We start from the raw sequence: 19,892 nt of genomic DNA, 5'->3' as shown, positions 1-19,892 counted from the left end.
ATATTATATACAAAGACTTACTCAAAATGGACCAACAGGGACTTCCCTAGTCATCCAGTTGTTGAGACTCCCTGCTCCCAATGCAGGGGGCCCAGGTTTGATCCCAGATCAGGGGACTAGATCCCACATGCCATGGATCCCACATGCTGCAACTAAAGATCCCAAGTGTGTCAGCTAAGACCTGGTGCAGCCAAACATATAAAAATAAATTTTTTAATATATAATTGTTTTTTTAAAATGGATTAATGGCTTAAATAAATGTAAGGGCTAAAGTTATAAAACTCTTTGGAGAAAATACAGGTATAAATCTTTTATTATGTTGGGTTAGGAAATGGCCTTTTAGATAAAACATGAAAAGTAGAAGCAACAAAAGAAAAAGATGACACATTGGACTTCATCAAAATTGAACTTTTTCGATTCAAATGACACTAGAAAAAAAGACCTCTATTCAATTGGAGAAAATATTTGCAAATTATCCATCAGATAAGGGACTTGTATTAGAATATATGAGAAACTACTGCAACTCAATAAAAAGACAAAGGATCTGAGCATTATTCTGGAAGAAGATATGGTTAATCAACCTATGAAAAGATAATCAAAATCACTTGTCATCAGGGTAATACAAATGAAAACCACAATGAGCTACCACTTTATACCCACTAGGTAGGATGGCTTGATGAAAAAAGATGAACAATAGCAAATTTTGGACATAAGTGGAGAAGTTGGAACCTGTGGTTAATAGAATAATGCTCTCCTCAAAACATGTCCACACTCTACACACAGGGATCTGTGAATATGTTACTGTACTTGGCCAAAGGGAATTTGCTATATGATTAGGTTAAGGATTTTGAGATGGGGGATATAATTGTGGATTATCTATTTGGGTCACATGTAATTGCAAGAGTTTTATAAGAGGGAGTCAAACAAGTAACAGAGAAAAATAAGTTATGCCAGTAGAAACAGAAGTTCAGGTAATGCCTTTTTAAGATACAGGAATACCAAGAAATGCAACAGCTTATATAACCTGAAGACGTAAAGATTCTCCCTCCAGTTTTTAGGGGAAATGGAGCCCCACTGACAATTTTAGACCTGTAAAATTAGGCTTCTGGTTTCCAGAGGTCTCAGTTCAGTCACTCAGCAGTGTCTGACTCTTTGCCACCCCATGGACTGCAGCATGCCAGGCTTCCCTGTCCATCACCATTCCCGGAACTTGCTCAAACTCAAAGTGCATCAAGTTGGTGATGCCATCCAACCACCCCATCTTCTGTTGTCCCCTTCTCTTCCCACCTTCAATCTTTCCCAGCATCAGGGTCTTTTCCAGTGATTCAGTTCTTTGCATCAGGTGGCCAAAGCACTGAGTGCATCAGCTTCAGCATCAGTCCTTCCAATGAATATTCAGGACTGATGTCCTTTAGGATTGACTGGTTTGATCTTGCTGTTCAAGGGACTCTCAAGAGTCTTCTCCAACACCACAGTTCAAAAGCATCATTTTTGGGTGCTCAGCTTTCTTTATAGTCCACTTCTCACATTCATACATGACTACTGGAAAAACCATAGCTTTTGACTAGATGGACCTTTGTTGGCAAAGTAATTTCTCTGCTTTTTAATATGCTGTCTAGGTTTGTCACAGTTTTTCTTCCAAGGAGCAACCATCTCTAGAAGTCTAACATAATACATTTGTGTTATGATAGTAAATTTGTGGTAATTTGTTACAGCAGCAATAGAAAAACCAATTCCAGGCCCTCTTACATGGTTAATAGAAATGTAAAACGGTGCAGGCAGAAAAGTTTAACAGTTCCTCCAAACGTCAAACAGGGTGGTCATGTGCAATTCTACTTCTAGAGAATTAAAAACAAAAGTCTACACAATAACTTGAACATGGTATAATCTTTATAAAAGTGGAAACAAATGTACATAAATTTTTGAGTGGATAAGCAAACATGGTATATCCACAGAATGGACCATTACTCAGTTCTAAATAAATTAATGTACGGAGAATGAAGTACTGATACATGTTACAACACATGTGAACCATAAACATGAGCACATGGGAACACAGTAAGTGAAATAAGCCAGACAAAAAAGGCCACATATTGTATGAATCCATTTATGTGGTGTTTTCTCCATAGGCAGATCTATGGAGACATAGATTAGAGGTTACCAGGCATTGGCAAGAGTGAAAAGTGGGGAGTGCTACTGGGTTATGAGAAGGGTGATAAAAATGTTTTGGAATTAGTGGTGGTGGATGTACATCTTTGCAGATACACTAAAAACCACAGAAATTGTACACTTTACAGGACTAACATGGTACCTGAAATATACAATTGAAACACTGGGGGAAAGTAAGGATCTTAGTGTTATTTCCTCCTCACGTTTTATGTGCCGGGCACCATGGCAGTTATAAACTCTACCTCACTGATCTCACTGTTTTGTCAAGGGTGCATATTGCACATTGATCATTTTAGTGACTATGTGAGTACCTACCATTCCATCAACCTTTCTAGCATCCTGGGGGATTCCCAGATGAATAACACCTGTTCCTTGGATATCTGGTTCCAGATACACACATGAAACAGGCTCAGGCCTGGGACCTTTTCCTGCAGTGCTGCAATGCTTGCACCTGGACAAAAGTCTCTTCTCCTCCAGTAATAAAATACAAAGAAACCATAAGAGACTAAAAAAACTATGTGCATGGGCAGTTGGAGCAACTTATGGACAAGATTAAACACACACACACACACCCAACCCAACTGCCACTTATCTTAGCGCTGGAAGCAAAACTATGCTAGTGCACTCAACACCACCTAAGAGGTGAGCCACCCCTCCAGACCACCCCTGTACAGACCGTGTCCTCACGCCATATAAGGAACCAGCTCACCTGCCCCGCCCCCTTCTCAGCAAGCAAGGGAACCTGTCACTTGGTTTTAGTCGCTCCTGCAGGCGCAGTAGCCCCCCAAAAACTTTGCTTTAATTTCTTCGCTGGCCTCTCCAATTTCTATTGATTGAGGGAAGGCCAAGAACCCTGACCAGTATCATACATAGGTGTGTACATCAAGCTCCTAGAAGCGACCGTTAACTTTCTGAAAAGAACCCAGGCAAAAACCTGTCACCAAGGGAACATAGTCCCTCCTCCACAGCCGATAGCATCTCCAGGAGTCCACTTCGGCCCCAGGAAGTGGCGTCACGCGCAACTTCCGTTTCCGGAAGCTCGGTTCGGCTTCCGCCAACACACAGCCCTATCGCGTAAGCCGGCGGTACACGTGCGTTCACCGGGTCCCCTGAGGTAGAGATGGACGCTTTGGATAGAGTTGTGTAAGTGCGCTGGGTTCTTTCCCCGGGTAACGTTGGCGCAAAAGGGCTCCTGTAGCTGGACGGAGTGTCAGCGCTTCTGCCGCCCATGCTCCTTTCTCACACCCGTTGCCAGTCCGGGTGGATGGAGCAGCTGGTTTGGGTCTCTGTTCGTGCCGCCTGAGGAGAGACGGAGAGCGGGAAAGTCCGCGTGTGGGAGCCCCGAGGTGGAGGTGGCACCAAGGCTTTGGCAGCTTTTATCCTAGACAATTGGGAATGTCTTCGTTTCCGCAAATGTATGAGAAAGGTGTTAGTGAGGCCCTCTGAGCACAGCCCTCGAATCTGACAGATTTAGGTGACAGACCACTTAGAGCTTTGTGGTTGGGTCATTTAGCCTCCCTGAATTTCAGTTTGCTGTGTAAAGTAGCGTTTGTAATAGTTATTCTTCATTGAACTGTGAGGATTATTTGCGAGAATGTAGGTAAAGGCTTTGTTGCAGCGCAGAGAGATGCTCTTTTCCTCTTTTTCCCCGACTTGTACATGTTTCTTGAGTTATCCTTGGGTAATCGCTGCTTTAAATTCGTCCAGAAAGTGTTTCTCGACCTCCTAAATAGTTATGTGATTTGCTGTGCGTTTTTTTGTTTTTTTGTTTTTTTTTTGCGGTTTACCTGGGTTAACGTATAATCAAAAGGACAAATTATTCGTTTGGTCATTAATTCAGGGGTGTTTGCACATTTGGTATACACTCTGCAGGTCTGCGGAGAACGCAATGGCACCCCACTCCAGTACTCTTGCCTGGAAAATCCCATGGATGGAGGAGCCTGGTAGGCTGCAGTCCATGGGGTCGCTAAGAGTCGAACACGACTGAGCGACTTCACTTTCACTTTTCACTTTCATGCATTGGAGAAGGAAATGGCAACCCACTCCAGTGTTCTTGCCTGGAGAATCCCAGGGACGGGGGAGCCTTAGTGGGCTGCCGTCTCTGGGGTCGCACAGAGTCGGACACGACTGAAGCGACTTAGCAGCAGCAGCAGCAGCTGCAGGTCTGGGGGCTGCGAAGGTGAGTAAGACTAGTTTATTGTCTCATTGGGGGACAAACAGCTAATAAAACGTACAAGGTGTTTGCATTAGTTGCTGGTTCATACAGTTCAGTCGCTCAGTCGTGTCCTCCTCTTTGCTGCTGCTGCTGAGTCGTGTCTGACTCTTCGCGTCCGACTCTTTACGACCCCCTTTACGAACCACAGCACACCAGGCCTCCCTGTCTATCACCAATTCCCGGAGTTTACCCAAACTCATGTCCATTGAGTCGGTGGTCCCATCCAACCATCTCATCCTCTGTGGTCCTCTTCTCCTGCCTTCAATCTTTCCCAACATCGGGGTCTTTTCAAATGAGTCAGTTCTTCCCATCAAGTGGCCAAAGTATTGGAGTTTCAGCTTCAACATCAGTCCTTCCAGTGAACACTCAGGACTGATCTCCTTTAGGATGGACTGGTTGGATCTCCTCACAGTCCAAGGGACTCTCAAGAGTCTTCTCCAACACCACAGTTCAAAAACATCAGTTCTTTGGTGCTCAGCTTTTTTTATGGTCCAACTCTCACATCCGTACATGACTACTGGAAAAACCATAGCCTTGACTAGATGGACCTTTGTTGGCAAAGTAATGTCTCTGCTTTTTAATATGCTGTCTAGGTTGGTCATAACTTTCCTTCCAGGGAGTAAGCGCCCTTTAATTTCATGGCTGCAATCACCATCTGCAGTGATTTTGGAGCCCTCAAAAATAAAGTCAGCCACTGTTTCCACTATTTCCCCATCTATTTGCCATGAAGTTGCTAGTTAATCAGAAGTAATAAACCACATGGAGTACGCAACATACAGCACTTAATTGGGTTATGGACGCACTGAATCTCTCTTGGTTTGACTTAAAAAATAATGTGTATCTTTATCAACCAGTAAATGGTTAGAAGCTTTATATGTGCTTGATATTTTATCTAGAGGAGAGTTTTTAAAAGTCTGTATGGTAAAGTATGTGTGTGTGTATTCTGTTTTTCTTTTCCTTCCCAAAGTGTACATGGAACCGGAAGGGAGGATCATAGTTATTTAAGAGAAGAGAAATTATTTCTGTAGGTGGCAAATGGAAAATCAAGATTCTCACTGTAGTGTAAGTGGAGGTGAACAACGTACTGTATAAAAGCCTTCTACTCGATGTGACAGAATACAATCAGAATAATGAATTTGTTTCCCATATATAGTATAAATGTGTGTGTGCGTGTGTATATTTGGCTGTGCCAGGTCTTTGTTGCTGCGAGGGCTGCTCTCTAGTTGTGGTGCTCCGGTACCTCATTGTATCGGTTTCTCTTGCTGCGGAGTCCAGGCTCTAGGGCACACGAACTTCAGTAGTTGCAGTTCCTGGGCTCAACAGTTGTGGTGCCAAGGCTTAGTGTCTCTGCAGGATGTGGGATCTGCCTGAATCAGGGATCGAACCTGGGTCTCCTGCATTGCAGGCAGATTCTTTACCTCTGAGCCACCAGGGAAACCCCTGTTTTCCTTTCATATTTTGCAGGATGATTGGTCTAGGTGAGTTTTTAAATGTAGCTCATTTTGAAGATTGGCCTACATGCCAAGCTGTGTGGCGTTGGACAGATTACATCAGCTGACTCATCTGTAAAAGATTAGGCCTTCATAGACTAACTATAATGAAGTGTCAGTTGTTATTATTTTCAGTTGGTGGCAGTAGTATTTGACTTTATCAGCAATGATATTGGAGTGGGACATTGGATACTTCCTGGCAGGCATTGTGGTCTTATACCTGGAGGAAAGATAAGCAGTAATTAGCCTCCCTGTGCCCACAAGTTGACTGGCATTTGGTGTGCTGTTCATTGTGTTAGGGTGCAGAGTACTGATTTGATTGCTTTAAGATTAAAGAAAAAATAATTGGGTAAAAATAGCAACAGTATTCACTTGAGTCCTTGTTTTTTTTTAATAAAAGATTTAGAAAACAGTAATAGAATGCTGGGAATATAAAAATGGAAGTCTTTTTAAAGACCAAATGTAATTAATGCATTTAATAGTAATAACTGAATATATTTTATTAATATTTCCCCAAAAATGAGATTTTGTGGAATCCTAACTAATAAATGTTATGTAATATCTTTTTGATATTTAAGAATTTGCATTTAAGTCTTGGTTTTGTAATATGAGGAAAATGTCTTAAGTTGTTACAAATTGTGATTTTTCGCAACAGAAAACCCAAAACAAAAAGAGCCAAGAGATTCCTTGAGAAGAGAGAACCGAAACTCAGTGAAAATATTAAAAATGCTATGTTGATTAAAGGGGGAAATGCAAGTTCAACAGTAACACAAGTGCTTAGAGATGTGGTACGTATATTTATGTATATACACACTTTTTAAATGGCGTTGAAATCATTTTAGAAAGTTTTTAGCATACTAATTGGGCTGCTGAGAAATATATAGCAAACTTTGCCTTGCCTTAAGAAATGCTAACCTTAGAAAAAAGCTAAAGTTGGAGGTTGTTTACCTTGCCAAGGTACTGACTACTGGTTTTCCTTACAGCACCCTTAGTAAATTTCACCTGATTTCAATGACTGGAATTTGATTTCCTCACATTTCAAGAACATATCTAAAATGCGCTAACTGCATATTACATCCATTTATTTTTTCCAACAATACCAACTACTGTGCTGGATATTGGGGATTAATACTTATATAAGACACAATCTCTCCCTTCAGTGAGCTTAGTGAGAGAGACAGACAAGTAAAAGTTACAGCATTGTGAATGCTGTGCTGTGCTGGAGGTATGCACGGAGTAGGATGGGAGTCAGTCAGATAGTCAGTTCAGTCGCTCAGTCGTGTCAGACTCTTTGCAATCCCATGGACTGCAGCACACCAGGCTTCCTTGTCCATCACCAACTCCTGGAGCTTACTCAAACTCATGTCCATCGAGTCGGTGACGCCATCCAACCCTCTCATCCTCTGTCATGGAGTAGGATGGGAGGCTGAGTTAAAATTCCATGAAGGCTGCCACACAGGGTGGGCTTCCTAGAGATGATGGTTAAGCTTCATTTTGAAGGAGTTGAAATGAGAAGAGGAAAAGGAAGAGGAAGGGAAGGGCTCCCAAGGCTGAGGCAAAAGCTCATGCACAAAGGGAGTGTGAAGGAGCATGATACATCTGGGGAATTGCAAATAATCGGGGGTGGTTAAAGGAGAGCAGGCTAAATGAAGCTAGAATTTAAGGAAGTGAAGGGAATCATTTAAATTGGATGGAATATTGAAAAGGCATAGACATTTTTAATTAGGAAAGTCCTGTCTAAGAATATTAAGCTTGTGTTGCAAGTTATATGTGATCAAAGGGGAGCCATGCAGAAGATATCAGAATAGGATTCAGGAGCTAGGATAACCTTGCATAATGACTGTTACAGTGCTTCACTTTTATCTCTGCTTTTCACAATATGTTTTGTTTTGAAAGCTATAAATTATGTTTTACAGTATGCACTGAAGAAACCTTATGGCATTCTGTATAAAAAGTAAGTGTGATTCCTTTTATTTATTTAATTATATTGTTTCATTATAAAAGTAACAACCAATCACTTTATGGGAGACTTAGAAAAATATTTTATTTAAAAAATATTACATTTCCTTATATACATAGCTATGAGTATTTCAAAACTTGTTTCTTTCCCATCTGTGTATTCATTTGTACTGAACATTCTTACAGAGTTGTAATCATAGCATGTATGTATTACTTTGAAATAGTAATAGACTTACAGAAAAGTTGCAAAAATAGTATAGTTCCCTTATCCTTCTCCCACATCTCTTAATGTTATAACTTCTGTAACCATAGCACAGTTATCACAAGTAAGAAATGAACATGGGGACAGTAATTTATACACACTTACCTTTTAATCACAGGCTTGATTTGGTTCGTGCCAGTTTTTTCATTGATATCATTTTCCTCTTCTAGGATCCCACATTGTGTTTAGTTGTCATGTCTTCTTAGTCTCCTCCAATTTATGACAATTCCTCAACCTTTCCTCATCTTTGATGACCTTGACACTTTTGATGAGCACTTGTCAGTTATTTTGTAAAACATCCTTCAGTTTGGATTTGTCTTATGAGTAGATTGAGATTGTGCATTTTTGGCAGTAATATCACAAAAGTGATGTGCCTTTTCAGTATATCTTACCAAGGAATACTTGATATCTTCTTACTGCTGGTGTTAAATTTGATTAAAGTGGTGTCTGCTAGATTTCCCCACTATAAAGTTTCTATTGATATTTTCCCCTTTGTAATTAACAGACGTTTAGAGGAGATACTTGCAAGTTTTCAAGTAATCCTAGTTCTCCTCAAACTTTTGCTTATTCATTTTAGCATCCATCAGTGAATCCTGTCTACAATAGTGATTACTGTGGTGGTATAGTGGTTTTCGGAGAAGGCAATGGCACCCCACTCCAGTACTCTTGCCTGGAAAATCCCATGGATGGAGGAGCCTGGTAGGCTGCAGTCCATGGGGTCGCTGAGGGTCGGACATGACTGAGCGACTTCACTTTCACTTTTCACTTTCATGCATTGGAGAAGGAAATGGCAACCCACTCCAGTGTTCTTGCCTGGAGGATCCCAGGGACGGCAGAGGCTGGTGGGCTGCCGTCTATGGGGTCGCACAGAGTCGGACACGACTGAAGTGACTTAGCAGTAGCATAGTGGTTTTCTATTTCCCTTCATTCCCTCTACATTATTAATTGAGATTCTGTAAGGAAAATCAGTCCCTTCTTCTTCATTTGTTTAAATAACTTATTTATGTCGGTGTGGACTATGTATTTATTATGTTCTTTGGGGTTCAGTGCTGTCATGATTTATTTTGTTGATAAATTGTTCTCCCTTTGGCCATTGGAATCTCTCTCAGGTTGGCCTGTGTGCCCTTTGAAAGTGCCCCTGTGTTTGAGCACTTCCTTTCTGGCATCACAAGATGCTCTAGGCTCATCTTGCAGTTTTCATTGCCAGAGCCATGGAATCAGTCCTGGTTCCATATATTAGAGAAAGATAACTAAGAAACAGAGATATGGGCATTAAGTATGCTCAGTTGCTACTGGAGTGTCATCAGTCCTCTAGCAGACAAGAGCTTGTACATAGGTACATTAACCTATGCATGTATGCACGTCTGTATTTGTTTATATTTTATATTTATTTATATATTTAAAAAGCCCTGAGTTGATACTGATATGTCCTAAAAATTCATGAGTTCATACTACTAATTTCAATTCCACTCCAATACCAGAGACTTCATTTGAGCCTTTCTCCTTTTCTTCTTTGTAATTTCTGTCTTCTATTTACTTGTGAATTGCTTTTAGCTATTAATCATAAATGCTGCAGTAATTTTTCCTGATTTATTTGGCATCATTTTTCTAAATACTTTTTTTATTGATTATAAAAGTAATATATATTTATCTTAAATAATTGGGATAAGAGTAAATAATCACTCATAGATAAACACTGTGTATATTTTCTCCTCATGTAGTTTTGTGTCTATACATCTGTTTTTTCCTTTAAACAAAATTGAGATCATGTTGTATATATGATTTTATTTCTCTTTAAATTGGTAAAAATTATGAACTGTATTATATTTACGTGACTAAAAATTCAAAAATATACAGTGAAAATATAAATATACACACACTTTCCTTCGAACAACCAGCACCATTAGATTTTTGTGTACCTTAGCAGCATTTCTTCATGCATGTTTGAACAAACCTTTTGCATGGGAAGGTAGCTCTACACTTCTCTGTGCACTCTTGGTGCACTCTGTGCACTCCACTGCTGCCACCGCTGGTCCAGCCCACCGTTTTCCTTCTCTCCTGGATTACTTGATAGCTGCTTACTGACCTCTTCACCCTTGCTGTGCTACATTCCATCCTCACATAGTAGACAGAGCAGCCCTTTAAAAAGAACATTTGAATCCAGTCATATCACTCTCTTGTCTAAAATCCCCCTTTGCTTCCTGTTACTCTTTGAATAACTTACATTCCTTACCTGAACCAGCAAGGCCCTACATTTTCTGGACCGTGTCTTCATCTTTGACCTCATATCCCACCATTAACTCTTTGTTCATTAAGCTCCAGGGATGTTTGTTGCTTTCTCTTTCTTGAATAGTCTAAACTTGTTTCCATCTCAGAATCTTTTCTTTCTTGGTTCCCTCTTCCTAGAGTACTCTTAACCTCAAAACTCTTCCATGGCTAGCTCCTTATTTATTAGGTCTCAGGTCAAATAATCGTTTTCCATTCTTCATACTAACATGGTGCCCTGTTTTACTTTTGTCACAACAGTTAGAACTTTTTGAAATTGTTTACTTTTCCTCTAGAATGTACCATGAAAGCAGGGATCTTATTTGACATGGTATTATGGTATCCCTAGCTCCTAGAACAGTGCCTGGCACTAAATAAATATTTGAATGAATACATATCTTCCAGCTTCTTTTTTTGATCATTTGAATATATAATTATCTTTATTTAATATTATTACCTTATTGTTATGGGTGAATTGCTTATTAAAATTACAGTCACTTTTTTTTAACATTAGGAAAAATATTACAAGGCCATTTGAGGATCAGACATCATTGGTAAGTATAAGAATCTCTGATTTAAGAGGGCATACAAGTGATTATTCAGCCTAATTCATTTAATTTAATAGTAGTCCTAACTTATGACTTTGAATTAGAAATCATCCTGCGTTACAAAATTTTGATGCAGTGTACAGGGGGAATAAGACTTTTATTTCCAAAAATATTACTATAGATCTTATGCTTCACTATGGATAGTATGTATTCATTGCCTGCATGTATATTGATAGAATTTTAAAGAGTTAATTATACTTTAAGTGTATAATTAATGGATTGTCCAAAGGAAGTTTGTTATGGATGTTTTTATAATGCAAATTCGATTTAAAAAAATTTTACTCTTCTTTTTTCAAATATTTTTAAAACAGGGAACACTACCTGATTTATTGCTAAACATGAGAACATGATTATGTTCTCTTGACAGGAATACTATCGCTTGTCTTATTTGTTTGTTTGCTGCATGGCTTGTGGAATCTTAGTTTCCCTGACCAGGGGCTGAACCCACTGTGCCCTCTCTGGTTTGGAAGTTCAGAGTCTTAACCCCTGAACTGCCAAGGAAGTCCCATCATTTGTTCTTTTAGTTAGTGAATTTAATAGGAAAAGTTTTTGAATAGAATCTCAATGATTACTTAAAAAACTGAAATTGAGCATCTTATCCTAACGTGGCATCTAACTGCAGTGAAAATTATAATATATTAAGAAAAATATTGCCAAAATAAATGTTGTTTTTTAATTAAGTTTCTTTTATCACAGTCTTGAATTTTTCACAGTCATTTGTTGAAGAGATCGTGAAAGTAATATAGAGTCTAGCCCAGAATCCTATCTCTTCCATACATGACTTATCCAGGGCTGGTTTTATTTTGTAATACCATGGTGCTTTTAGTTGAGTGACCACTGTGTAGAAATATTATGTTGTAGAATCTGTAGCATTTTGTATTTTTTTTTCAATCTAATGTTGATAAGACATTTTTTCTTACACTTGAAATTATGGCTTTTACCCTCTTTGATCGTCTGCTTCCAGAAACAGGAGATATTTCATTGGCTGTAATAAATTTCATACTGCTAGAGCTCCAAGTGGTTGTGGAAACAGTGGTCATGTTAGAAATTTGGTTGATTTCCTCCTGACTGCCCATCCCCCAGTAGCACACTTCTTATACTGCAGTCTTGGAAGTGTGCCCAGGTGCTGGGGAATATACTTCCTGTGGGCTGAATCCCTGTTTCTGTGAGGCTCACGAGCTAAGATGGTTTTTACATTTTTAAAGCTTTTTTTTTTAAAGTATATAAAAAGTCTAAAACATTGGGGTACACATGTTTCTTTCAATTCTGGTATACCCCAGTATTCATCGCAGCACTGTTTATAATAGCCAGGACACGGAAGCAACCTAGATGTCCATCAGCCGATGAATGGATAAGAAAGCTGTGGTACATATACACAATGGAGTATTACTCAGCCATTAAAAAGAATACATTTGAATCAGTTCTAATGAGGTGGGTGAAACTGGAGCCTATTATACAGAGTGAAGTAAGCCAGAAAGAAAAACACCAATACAGTATACTAATGCATATATATGGAATTTAGGAAGATGATAATGATAACCCTATATGAGAGACAGCAAAAGAGACACAGATGTATAGAACAGTCTTTCGGACTCTGTGGGAGAGGGAGAGGGTGGGATGATTTGGGAGAATGGCATTGAAACATGTATAATATCATTAAAAAAAAAAGTCTAAAACATTTATTATCTGGCCTTTTGGAGATAATTTGACTTCTCTTGCTCTAGAATTTTAATAAAAAGTTAAGTTTATGGAGAAGATGACAGATAAGTACTATATATAGGCTTCCCTGGTAGCTCAGACAGTAAAGAATCTGCCTGCAAAAAAAAAAAAAAGAATCTGCCTGCAATGTGGGAGACCTGGGTTGGGAAGATGCCCTGGAGGAGGGCACGGCAACCTGGAGAATCCCAATGAACAGAGGAGCCTGAGGGGCTACAGTCCATGGGATCTCAAAGAATCGGACACAACTGACTGACTTAGCACACACACCACATATATACATATATGTGAAAGATAGTTTATGGAAACCTTTGGGATGTTAACATGAGAATGTAAAAACAAAAATCTTTTTTTTTTTTTGAACAAGCGTATTTTGAACACCTGTTTGGTGCCAGACCCAGTGTAAATTGCTTTCACATATAACATCTCATGTGGTTCTTGCAGATTTTTGCAGGAGGTGTTACTGCCTTTGATTTACATGATAAAACTGATTCTCAGAAAGGTTGACCAATCCCATAGTAAATGGCAAAGCCAGAATTCTTAGACTTTCTGACTCTGTCCTCTACACAGGGAGTAGAAAGACAAGTAGGTAGTTGTTTGTCCCATTTACTTCTTTCAACCCTGGAATGAATGATAACCAAACTAGGGGCCCATACCTCAGGTCTTGGACTCAATAAAGAAGTTGAGGATTATTGTTGGTTCACATGTTCTTTAATTATTTGCCATTAATTTAGGAAGCTTGGACTTCCGTGATGATCTGGTGGCTAAGAATCTACCTTCAGATGCAGGGGATGTGGGTTCCATTCCTGGTCAGAGAACTAAGGTCCCATGTGCTGTGGGGCAACTAAGTCCAAGTGCCGCAACAAGGACCTGATGAAGCCAAAAATAAATGAATAAATAAATTTAGGAAACGTTTCCAACTGTGCTGGAACTAAACTGGAACACATTCAATCTAATTTTTGCGCTGAGATTGGGAATCTCTGTAAACTGAATCAAAGTATCAATATGTGGGATGTAAAGTATAGGTAATAATGTAGAAGAAACTGTCTAGGATACACCATAACTATATTTCCACCTCTCTCGAATCTGTAATGGAAGTCAATACTTTTGAGAGCCAAATGGCAGAAAATCTCTCACTGGTAGGAACATCACAGATCTGTCAGTTAGTCCTTGCTTGGTACACAAAGTGGAACTAGTCACAGCTGGGATGGTGTGGAGAAACTAGGGCAAGATTCCTGCATGGATGAAGTTTGCAGTGAAAAGTAGTTAAATGTCTTGTAAACACATGAGTACATTCATAAATATCCAAAAACACCATATTGATTAATTCACATAAGTCTGTAGTATATTCATGTGTGTCCTGTAATGGAATACTTCATGTGCTATTCCAAAATAACTGCATAACTGAAAATAAACGGCCTTTTAAAATTTATTAACCTAGTAGTTTTCATTTCGGAGAAGGCAATGGCACCCCACTCCAGTACTCTTGCCTGGAAAATCCCATGGATGGAGGAGCCTGGTTGGCTGCAGTCCATGGGGTCGCTAAGAGTCGGACATGACTTCACTTTCACTTTTCACTTTCATGCACTGGAGAAGGAAAAGGCAACCCACTCCAGTACTCTTGCCTGGAAAACACCATGGATGGAGGAGCCTGGCAGACTGCAGTCCATGGGGTCACGAAGAGTCGGACACTTAACTGAGCGACTTCACTTTCACTTTTCACTTTCATGCATTGGAGAAGGAAATGTCAACCCACTTCAGTGTTCTTGCCTGGAGAATCCCAGGGACGGGGAGCCTGGTGGGCTGCCGTTTATGGGGTCGCACAGAGTCAGACACAACTGAAGCGACTCAGCAGCAGCAGCAGTTTTCATTTTGGTCTTAAACTTAACATCTTTTCCCTAAGTACCTCAAATAAAAAAAAAATTAAGTAAAAAGCTGCAAATAAAGACCTTTTCTTTTGTTTATTCCTATCTAGTTTATTATGTCTTCTTTAATTTCCACTGAAAAGACTCACGGACATTTTGTTTTTAGTTTAGAGGTACAATTCTTTTTTTCTTTTTAATTGAAGTATAGTTGATTTACAATGTTGAGTTAATTTCTGGTATACCTCAAAGTGATTCACTTATACATATATATGTTCTTCATATTCTTTTCCATTATGGTTTGTTACAGGATATCAAATATAGTTCCCTGTGCCATATAGTAGGACTTTGTTGTTTATGTATGGTAGTTTGAATCTGCTAATCCAAACTCCTAAATTATCCTTTCCCCACCCTCTTTCCCATTTGGTTAATGGTAAGTTTGTTTTCTGTGTGTGTGAGTCTGTTTTGTAAATAAGTTCATTTGTGTCATATTTTAGGCTATACATACAAGTTATATGCTGTTGTCTCTGTCTTCAGTTATTATGATCACCTCTAGGTTAATCAGTATTGCTGCAAATGACATTTCATTCTTTATTGCTGAGTAGTATTGCACTGTGTGTGTGTGTGTGTGTGTGTGTGTACGCCACATCTTTATCCATTCATCTGTCAATGGACATTTAGGTTGCTCCCATGTCTTGGTTGTTGTAAATAGTGCTGCTATGAATTTTGGGGTGCATGTATCTTTTCATATTAGAGTTTTCTCCAGATATGTGCCCAGCAGTGGGATTGCTGGATTATATGGTAGCTCGGTTTTTAGTTATTGCTGGTGGTTTTTTTTAAATTAATTTATTGTTGACTGTGCTAGGTCTTTGTTGCTACGCAAGCTTTTCTCTAATTGTGGTGAGCAGGGGCTACTCTGGTTGCAGTGCTTGGGCTTCTGTTTGCAGTGGCTTCTCTTGTGGAGCACAGACTTCAGGCATGTGGGCTCAGTAGTTGCAGTTCCCAGGCTCTAGAGCACAGGCTCAATAGTTGTGGTATACGGGCTTAGTTGCTCCGTGGTATGTGGGATCTTCCTAGACCAGGGATTGAACTCTGTCTCCTACATTGGCAGGTGGATTCCTTACCACTGAGCCACCACCAAGGAAGCCTTTGGTTTTAGTTTTTGAAGGAGTCTTCATGCTATTTTGCATAGTAGCTGCACCCAACTTACATTCCTAATGGTGTACACTCTCTCCAGCATTTGTTATTCATAGACTTTTTATTTTTGCAGGTCACATCATGTGCCATGTGGAATCTTAGTGCCCCAGCCAGGGATGGAACCCATGCCTGGAACCCATGCAATGGAACCCATTGCAGTGGAGGCACAGTCTAAACCACCAGACTACCAGGCAGGTCCCCTGGACTTTTTTTTTTTTATAATAGTCATTTTGCCCGGTGGCTCAGTTGGTAAAGAATCCGCCTATAATGCAGGAGACTAAAGTTCAATCCCTGGGTTGGGAAGATCCCCTGGAGAAGGAAATGGCAACCCACTCCAGGATTCATGCCTGGAGAATTCCTTGGATAGAGGAGCCTGGTGGGCTACAGTCCATGGGGTTGCAAGAGTCTGACATGACTTGCGACTAAACCACCACCAACACCGCCACCATTCTGACTTACGTGAGGTGGTACCTTACTGTAGTTTTGATTTGCATTTCTTTAATAATTAGCTATGTTGAGCATCTTTTCACGTGCTTATTGGCCATCTGTATGTCTTCTTTGGAGAAATGAATATTTAGGTCTTCTGTCCATTGTTTGGGTTTTTTGTTGTTGTTATTGAGTAGTATGAACTGTTTGTATATTTTGGAAATTAAGCCCTTATTGGCCTCATTGTTTGCAGATATTTTCTCCCATTCTATAGGTTGTCTTTTTTCATTTTGTTTATGGTTTCCTTTGTTGTGCAGAAGCTTGTAAGTTTGATTAGATCTTATTTATTTTTGCTTTTATTTGAGTCTTTAAGCCATTTTGAGTTTATTTTTATGTGTGATGTGAGGTGTGTTCTAACTTCATTGATTTACATCAGCTGTCTGGCTTTCCCAGCACCACTTGCTAAAGAGACTGTCTTGTCTCCCTTGTATATTTTTGCCTCCTTTGTTGAAGATTATTGACTGTGGGTGTGTGGCTTTATTTCTGGACTCTGTCTTCTGTTCCATTGATGCAGTCTGCTTTTGTGCCAATACCATGCTGTTTTGATTACTGTAGCTTTGTAGTATTGTCTGGAATGTGGGAGGGTTATGCCTCCTGCTTTATTTATTCTTTTTCTTCAGGATTGCTTTGGCAGTTTTAGATTTTTAGTTCCATATAGGGACCTAAATTTTATAAATAGGTCCCATATAAATTTTAGGATTATTTGTTTTGGTTCTGTGAAAAATATCGTGGATAATTTGATAGGGATCACATTAAATCTGTAGATTGCTTTGATAGTATGGCCATTTTAACAATATTAATTCCTCAATCCAGAGTGTGGGATGTCTTTTCATTTCTTTAAATCATCTTCAGTTTCCCTTGTCACTGTCTTAATGGTTCTCAGCATTTAAGTCTTTCACTTGCTTGGGCAGGTTTGTTCCTAAGTTGTTTTTTTTTTTTTTTGGATGCGATAAAAAAGGGATTATTTTTTTTTTTCTTTTACTTTCCGTTTCTGGTATTTCCTTGTTAGTAAAAAGAAATGCAGCATGTTTCTGTATGTTAATCTTGTATCCTGCTACTTTGCTGAATTCATCGATCAATTCTAATAGTTTTTATGTGGACTCTAGGATTCTCTGTATTTAGTATCATGTCTTCTGTATATAATGACAGTTTTACCCCTTCCCTTCCAGTTTGAGTACCTTTTATTTCAGAGAAGTGCAGTTCTTAAAGTTCTTATATTTATGCATTGATTTAATGGAATTTCTTTGGTTTTACAGGAATTTTTTTCAAAGAAGTCAGATTGTTCTTTATTCATGTTTGGCTCCCATAATAAGAAGCGGCCAAATAATCTAGTAATAGGTAAATGTCATTTACTTTTTAAAACTTTTATAGAGTCAGTTCTGTGGCTCAGATTGATGGTATTCAGGAGTAACCAGTAAACAATAAGCTAGTTTTTTATTTATCTACCAGTCTGCAGGTAAAGGATGGGCATGTTAATATCACATTCGATCAAGTTGTAGAGGTTTTTTGCTATAAAACATATATCCTAAAATCAATATTAGAGTTAGAAAAAAAAGTGTCATACTTATTCACATAAAGTGACCCTTTCCTAATAAATACCTGTGTAATAAACATATTTGAAAGTAAACCCTTGCTCTGCATTGAGACTTGGATTGGCACAGTCAGTGACTCAATGGCAAGCTCATTACCCTCCATGGACTTTTATTTGCTCTTCTGTAAAATAAGGAAGTTTGGCTAAGTGATCTTTTAAGATCCTTTATAGGACCAAGGTTGTAACAGTTCATTCTAGGTGGAGTTGAAAATTTAAGAAAGAAGGAACATGTCTGGGAGATTAAAGGACAAAAAAAAGAGGCAGATAAATAGGTGAATATAAGGCAGCTCTTTTGGAAAAATAAAAGAGAATGTGTTTTTTTTCTAGGTCGTATGTATGACTACCATGTGCTGGATATGATTGAATTAGGTATTGAGAAATTTGTCTCCCTTAAAGATATTAAGGTAAGATAATTGATTTTTTTAAAATAAGCATTTTATGTTGCTCTTGGGAAATAGTGACATCTTGTGGTGAAGAGTAAGAATACAGTTTTGTAGCTTAAATGAGAAAGAACTTGGTTTTTATGCTGCTGCTGCTGCTGCTGCTAAGTCGCTTCAGTCGTGTCCGACTGTGCGGCCCCATAGCTGGCAGCCCACCAGGCTCCCCCGTCCCTGGGATCCTCCAGGCAAGAACACTGGAGTGGGTTGCCGTTTCTTTCTCCAATGCATGAAAGTGAAAAGGGAAAGGGAAGTCGCTGTGTAGCTTCTAAACTGGACCACAAAATCATTACTGTTTGGCAGGCTTGTTCTTAACAAGAACCGTTTAAATTGAGTACTAAATTTTCACTCATGGAACATATCCGTAACTATAAAATTCATTAACTGATGAGAATGTGCTTACATTGGCAATCCTTACATAGGCCATTAACCAGTCCCCTTCACTATGACCTGTTATTTGGTTATTATACAAGCTTATATTTCTAGTTTGTTTTGAAGTTGCATGGCTTGTTGCACTTTCTCTCCAGATTTATTTCCTCTTTATTTCTACCTCCTCATTTTAAAGACATCTTTACCAGGCATTTTTTTTCTGACTCGCCCACTTTTACTGCCAAGCTTCATGCTTTTGTTAACACTTAAGCAACAAGTGATTAGACACTACCAGGAAATAGAGTGATTATTCTAGAAACTTGTTTTCTAAGATGATCAAAATTGTAGGGATGGTTATTCTGCATAGAATAAGTCTAAGGAATGAGATGATTTAAAATTTAAGGTTAGTTAGGGCTTCCGCGGTGGCTCAGAAGTTAAAGCGTCTGCCTGCAATGCAGGAGACCTGGGTTCGATCCCTGGGTTGGGAAGATCCCTTGGAGAAGGAAATGGCAACCCACTCCAGTATTCTTGCCTGGAGAATCCCATGGACGGAGAAACCTGGTGGGCTACAGTCCACAGGGTTGCAAAGAGTCAGACATGACAGAGCGATTTAACTTTGACTAACTTTTCAGACACATGAACATGGAAGAGTCAGTGGGCCTGGAAGGTCTATTCAGGCCCTCAATCAGACTTAGCCCATCTCCTAAGTAGACAGTTCAGGTTCAGGTTGAAAGCAGAGAATGTCAACAAGAGTGGCCATAGTGAACTTGGAAGCAACAAATGACCTCTGGTCCAATGGCAGAGGACATTTGTTTGTTTGTTGTCTTATCACCTCCTCATCCCCCAATTTGGAAAATCCTTGATTAGTGTCAGAGTAGAGATATTAGGATCAATGAAGCTCAGACCAACAATCATTTTTCTTCCCTAAATTAATCCTTTAGTTAAAGAATTTTTTTTCTTTGGTTTTTGTTTTTTTTTCACTTTGGTAAAACAAAAATTCACAATTCCTTTTGGTATTGAAAATCTCGAATTAGATCCCTGGAGGTCCAATTAGGACTCTGAGCTTTCACTGCCAAGGGCCCCGGGTTCAATCCCAGGTTTAGGAACTAAGATCCCACAAACCATGCAGTGCAACCAAAAAAAAAAAAAAGAAAAAGAAAAGCCAGAACTAGACAAAACACTTTATAGTAAGAGCTTTGATTCTGTTGAGTGAGGACTGCCCATATTTTCTGTAGCTTGTATAACATATTGCTTCCCATGTGAATG

General features: G+C 39.2%; 1 protein-coding gene across 2 annotated transcripts in view; it reads left to right on the top strand.

Moving 5' to 3' along the window:
- The first annotated feature begins 3,191 nt into the window (after positions 1-3,191).
- RPF2 (ribosome production factor 2 homolog) overlaps positions 3,192-19,892 on the top strand; it is a 37,524-nt gene continuing 20,823 nt past the window's right edge. Inside the window, exons 1-6 of one of the 2 annotated variants that reach the window (XM_061427566.1) lie at positions 3,192-3,312; positions 6,530-6,662; positions 7,791-7,828; positions 10,875-10,914; positions 17,486-17,567; positions 18,148-18,224. In XM_061427566.1, coding sequence (XP_061283550.1) covers positions 3,290-3,312; positions 6,530-6,662; positions 7,791-7,828; positions 10,875-10,914; positions 17,486-17,567; positions 18,148-18,224 — 393 coding nt within the window. In that variant the 5' untranslated portion in view covers positions 3,192-3,289. Of the gene's footprint in view, positions 3,313-6,529; positions 6,663-7,790; positions 7,829-10,874; positions 10,915-17,485; positions 17,568-18,147; positions 18,225-19,892 lie in introns of those variants that run through there. The other variant, XM_061427567.1, reaches the window with a different exon arrangement.

This window comes from Bos javanicus, chromosome 9 (genome assembly GCF_032452875.1).
Source record: "Bos javanicus breed banteng chromosome 9, ARS-OSU_banteng_1.0, whole genome shotgun sequence".
Taxonomy (NCBI): Eukaryota; Metazoa; Chordata; class Mammalia; order Artiodactyla; family Bovidae; genus Bos; species Bos javanicus.
Note: the sequence above shows the minus strand (reverse complement) of the source record. Positions and strands in the feature narration are given on the sequence as shown.